Source organism: Muscardinus avellanarius (assembly GCF_963383645.1).
Source record: "Muscardinus avellanarius genome assembly, chromosome: 12".
NCBI lineage: Eukaryota > Metazoa > Chordata > Mammalia > Rodentia > Gliridae > Muscardinus > Muscardinus avellanarius.
Window position 1 is genome coordinate 4,933,990 of NC_137798.1, and position 6,000 is coordinate 4,939,989.

Sequence of the window (6,000 nt, forward strand, 5' to 3'; positions counted from 1 at the left end):
CCAGTACCTGGGAGGCTGAGACAGGAGGATTGCAGGTTCACAGCTACTTAGTGAGGTTCTCCACAACTTAGACCCTGTTTCTAATAAAATATAAAATAGGTCTGGGAGTATAGCCCGGAGGTAGATAGACTCTGGGTTCCACCCCCAGTACCACAAAAAAAAAAAAAAAAAAAAACAGGGTCTCACTTGGTTGCACATGGTCTAATTAGCTGAGGCTAGCCATGAACCTGCTATCCTCTTATCTCAGCCTCCCAAATACTGGAATTACAAGCGTGCGCCACCACGCCTGGCTTTTTTTTTTTTTTTTTTTCAAAGAGGGTCTCACTAACTTATTGAGACCCTAGATAAATTGTAGGAGCTGGCCTTGAACCTGTAAGCCTTTGTTTCAGCCTCCCAAGTACTGGGATTACAGGCATGCACCACCGTACCCAGCTGGAAAGCCAGGATTTATATTCAGGTGCATAGTAAGTTGAAACCCATGATTTTAGACAGATGCAGTTCTTTTTTCCCTTTTTTTTTACGGGTCTGGAGATGGAACCCAGGGGCATTTGACTTCGAGCTATACCCCCTGGCCTATTTTTTATTTCTTTATTTTGAAACAGGGTCTCACTAAGTTGCGGAGGGCCTCACTGAGTAGCTGAGGCTGTCCGCGAACCGCGATCCTCCGGTCTCAGCCTCCCGAGTGCTGGGATGACAAGTGTCCGCCACCGCGCCTGGCGACAAATGCTATTGTTTATGTGATAAAGGTTTGAGATTTTGTAGAAACGACTTATATTCACTATATAATGTTCTGATTGTGCTAGAGGTTAAAAATCAAGATGGTACTTATGCACCTGGTAATTTGAGGATATTTTTAGCTTATAAAAATATATGAACAATAATTAATACCCTGCTTTTGATTTTTTTTTTTCTTTACCAGAGGATAAAGCTCCTCCTTCCTCCCTTTTAGTTCATAAGCTTATATTTGAGTACATTGAGGAACAGGAATCCTGGAGGAAGAAGTGTACAACACAGCATCAGGTACCCAAGGTAAAGTCTGATTGAAGTATTTATTTATTTATTTGCTTATTTATTTAGTGGTGCTAGGGGTGGAACCCAGGGGCATTTTACCTCCAAGCTATACCTCCAGCCCTATTTTTTATTCTTTGTTTTGAAACAGGGTCTTACTAAGTTGCGGAGGCCCTCACTAAGTAGCTGAGACTGTCCGAGAACCACAATCCTCCTTGTCTCACCTGGCTTGATTGAAGTATTTAAGGGGAAATTTCCAGATGAACTTGCAGGCACACGTTTGTAATCCCAGCATTTGGGAGGGTGAGACAGGGGGATGGTGGTTCGCGGACAGCTTCAGCTACTTAGTGAGGCCCTTTGCCTTTAAATGGAGGTAGAGCGTCCCTGGGTTCCATCCCCAGTATGGAAAAAAAAAAGGAGGAAAATTCCCAACTATCTGTTCCCACAAGCAGAACTGAAATTCTAAATATATAATAGTATCCTGAGGATAGACTCAGTTGTTTAATTTCTTTGAGATCTTTATAACAAAGTCATTAAATATCTAATTCTTTTAATAATTTTATCAATTTTTCTACTTTTCAGATGCTTCAAGAACTCTCAGTGATAGTGAAACATTGCCGACTCCTTGGAGAGGAGATTGAATTTTTAAAAAGATGGGGGCCAAATTATAACCTAATGGACATTGATGTAAATAATGCTGAGTAAGTGCATTAGTCCTTTGGCTGCCGTAACAAAGTATTACAAGCTCATGGCTAAAGCAAGAGACGTTTATTGTCTCACAGTTCAGGGGTCAGAAGTCTGAGGTCAGGGTTGGTTTCTAAGAGCTGTGAGAGAAAATCTGTTCTCAACCTTTCTCCTGCCTTCTGGTGGCTTGCTGGTAACTTTAGCATTCCTTGGCTCATAAATGCACCGCCCTGGTCTCCGCCGTCGTCTTCACGTGGTGCTCTTTCATTGTCACACCTGTGTCCAGGTGTCCCCTTTATTTATGAAGGCCAGTCATCCTGGACTAGAGCCTGCCCTGCTTTTATAGAACCTCACGCTAACTCATTAAGTGCGCAGAGATCTGATTTCCACACACTGAGGTTTTGGTGGTTACGATGACTTCAACACATAAATTTTGGGAAATATATTTTAACCCATAATAGCAGTTAGTCATGAGCTTATTAAAATAATTTATTAATGTGTTTCATGACTAACAATGAAAAAACCACCATTATAATCCTTGTAGATATTTTACCTTTCTTGTTTGATAAAGAAAAGAAATAACATGTACCCAAGGTTCATGTTGCCAGTGTAAAAGGAAAATATGTTGGTGTTGCAGTGTAATTTTGTTTCCTATTTTTAACTGCAGGTCTTATCTTTTACAGATTGAGACTTTTATTCTCCAGCTCCACAGCATTTGCAAAGTTTGAGATAACTTTCTCTCCCTCGGCCCATTATCCATCGGTCCCTTTACCTTTCATCATCCAAAATCACCTTGGGAACGCTGGGTATGTAGAGCTAGCACGATCAGACTCTCAACTACCACTTTACTACTTCTTTTTTGCTACTGGGGATTGAACCAAAGGGCGTTCTACCTCTGAGTTACATCCCCAGCAACGCCTCCCCCCTTTCAAAATAGGGTCTCAGTAAGTTGCTGAGGGCCTAAGATGATGAGGCTGGCCTCAAACCTGTGATCCTCCTGTCTTAGCCTCCTGAGTACTGGGATTATAGGCCTGAGCCATACATTCAGCATACCTTCTTTTTGGTGCTGGAGATTGAACCGAGGCATGTTCGACCTCTGACTACACCCCTAGCTCTATTTGATTGTGAAACAGGGTCTCACTAATCTGTGGAGGGTCTCATGAAGTTGTTGAGGCTGGCCTCAAATTTAGAATCCTCCTGTCGCAGCCTTCCAGGTTCTGGGATGACAAGCATGTGCTACTACACTTGGCTTACTGTTTTTAAATATCCTTTTCCTGGTGCACTATAATTGTACAACCTAAAGGATCAGCGCGATAGGACACACTTGTATTCCGCACTTGGTACGCTCCCCTTGAGCCCACTCACTCCCGTGCTCCCCTTCCCTGTTTCTGACATTGCCATTGGTCGTTTCACACGTGCACATAGCATCCTTTGCAGCGTTTTCCTTGGTCGAGTCGCCCTCTCCCTCCTGCACGAGACCCTCAACTAACCACTAGGGCTGGGGAGATCGAGGCCCAAGAGGGCTCCACGGGACAGGGCAATGCCAGCTACTCTCACCTTTGGTGTTTCATTCAGAAGATTCCTCGACATGTTCAGCAAGTTATGAGCGAGAGCTTAATGCTACTCCTTTCCGACTTCACTGCAGAGAGCTTATTCCTCTTTTACCAGGGAGTATGGAGGACTGAACCAGGGCCATTCTTCCTCAGAGCTGCAGCCCTATCTCACTTTTTGGCAGTTATGGTGGTCGTTGTGGTGGTGGATTTGCAACAGGATCTACTTTGCTGAAGCTGTCCTTGAGCTCATGATCCTACTGTCTCAGCCTCACAAGTACTGGGATAGAACCCAGGGGCATTCTACCTCCAAGCTATACTTCCAGCCCTATTTTTCATTCTCTATTTCAAAACAGGCTCTCACGAGTTGCAGAGGGCCTCACCAAGTAGCTGAGGCTGTCTGTGAACCGCGATCCTCCTGTCTCAGCCTCCCGAATGCTGGAATTAGAAGTGTGTGCCACCACACCCAGCTTCGGCTTCACTTTTTTTTTTTTGTACAGGTCTGGGGATGGAACTCAGGTGCATTTGCCCTCCGAGCTATACCCCTGCCTTAATTTTTATTCTTTAGTTTGAAACAGGGGCTTACTAAGTTGCAGAGAGCCTCACTAAATAGCTGAGGCTGTCCATGAACCATGATCCTCTGGTCTCAGCCTCCCAAATGCTGGGATTACAAGCGTGCACCACCACGCCCAGCTCTAGCTTCACTTTTTAAACCCTCCTACCTAAGCCGGGCGGACAGCCTCAGCTACTTAGTGAGGCCCTCTGCAACCCAGTGAGACCCGGTTTCAAAATAAAGAATAAAAAATAGGGCAGGGGGTGTAGCTCGGAGGTCGAATGCCCCTGGGTTCCATCCCCAGACACACACACACACACACACACACACACACACACACACACACACACACACACAAATATTAAACCCTCCTACCTAAAAGATGAATCAAGAAGGGAAATATTGCCAGGTGTGGTCGCGCACACTTGTAATCCCCGCACTTGGGAGGCTGAGACAGGAGGATCACACAGATTCAAAGCCAGCCTCAGCTACTTAGTGAGGCTTTCAGCAACTTAGTGAGACCCTATTTCCAAATAAAGTATAAAAAAGGTCTGAGAGTATACCCCGGAGGTAGAAAGTCCCTGGGTTCCACCCCCAGTACCACCCCCCCAAAAAGGGGGAAATATTTTACATAAGCTTGGCCCAGATTTTTATGGCCTTAAAAAACACAATCAGCATTTTAAAATCTATGCATTCAAGATACTTTTCTCAGTCTGTGAAGTCAGACCTATAGATGTCTCATTCCTACGAGGATGTGATCTTTTTTGTATTTTAGACACACTACTAACATATTGGAAGATGAGGAAGATGTCCATCAGCAAGCACCAGGAGTTTAAAATTTTATAGCTAAAGAAAGCAACTAGGGTGCAATGCAGACACCTGTAATTCTAGTGACTGGGGAGGCTAAGCCAGGAAGATGGCAAGTTCGAGGACCACATGGCAACATAGTGAGACCCTATCTCTAACTAAAAATGAATAAATAATAAAAAGGGTTAGAGATGTTTAGCTCAGTGGTAGAGTGCCCCGTACCTAGTACCACAAAAGGAAGGAAGGAGGGAAGAAAAAAAAGAAGGGAAGGAGGAGAGCACTTAGATAATAAGGTTATGATACCTCACAGTTATATAGAGAATTGGTTCTTGGGTCTTGTTTTAGAATCCCATTTCAACTAGACACCCTACTTATTTCCAAAAATGTCCATTTATGTTTCATAGTAAACTGGGAGACTGAACCAAGAATATGAGTAGCACTGAATTGGAAAGAAAGAAAGTTTCCTCCCAAAATTAATTAACCTTTTGTTCCTTCCAGTCAAGATGAAATTGCTGCCATTATATCTAAAGTGCCATTAGAGGACAACTACCTGAAGAATGTAGTCAAGCAAATTTACCAAGATCTCCTTCAGAGCCGCCATTTGTACTTCTAGACCCATGGACCGCAGCTGTAACAACCACACAAGAGTGCACTTAGTAATTTTATGTCAGGGTCTCATTGCTATTTAACCTTTGCCTATAGGTTCTGGAAGTCAAGTGAAATTCTGACTGATGATGTTTTAGTTAATATAATTGGTCAGTTTTGAAATCTCTATAGTCAGAAATAATGAAGGGCATCAGATAACCTGATAGCAACTTGCTCATCCCGTACCCAAGGTTAAGTAGAAGGACATTTAAAAGAAAAATTTAAAAGAAAAATTTAAAAGAAAAGAGGTCCCACTAAAGTGGTGCTGTCTGCTTTAGTATAAGCTATAAGGAGTAACTTTAAAGTAGAAGAGGTATCGCCACTGACAAAAACATACATACAGCTATTCCCCATATATACAGCTATGATTTTTAGGAAGCTTAGATTCTTCCTAGCAGCTATTTCTTGAGTAGAAATATGTCTCACAGCTACCAATGTTGTCCCAGATACTTAGAAGACTGAGGTGGGACGATTACTTGAGCCCAGAAGTTCAAGACCTGCCTGGTCAACATAGCAATACCCTATGTCAGCAACAATAAAAAGAAATATGCATATCCACAAATTACTCATCCTGCTTTTTCTCCATTTCAGAAATGCTACTGAGAGAAGGTAGCCAGGTGTGGTGTCACATGCTTGTAATCCCAGTACTTGGGAGGCTGAGATGAAGATCACAGGTTCGTGGCCATCCTCAGCAACTTAGTGAGGCCCTCCGCAACTTAGTGAGACCCTGTTTCAAAATAAAAGAAATAAAAT

At 43.1% G+C, this 6,000-nt stretch overlaps 1 protein-coding gene across 1 annotated transcript in view; it reads left to right on the forward strand.

The window, feature by feature from the left end:
• LOC308271549 (outer kinetochore KNL1 complex subunit KNL1-like) overlaps positions 1 to 5,215 on the forward strand; it is a gene marked incomplete at both ends in the record, with an annotated part of 28,239 nt that extends 23,024 nt beyond the window's left edge. The window contains 4 exons of the mRNA XM_080707950.1: positions 920 to 1,029; positions 1,591 to 1,709; positions 2,376 to 2,498; positions 5,101 to 5,215. Coding sequence (XP_080564076.1) covers positions 920 to 1,029; positions 1,591 to 1,709; positions 2,376 to 2,498; positions 5,101 to 5,215 — 467 coding nt within the window. The remainder of the gene's footprint in view (positions 1 to 919; positions 1,030 to 1,590; positions 1,710 to 2,375; positions 2,499 to 5,100) is intronic.
• Positions 5,216 to 6,000: the final 785 nt, after the last annotated feature.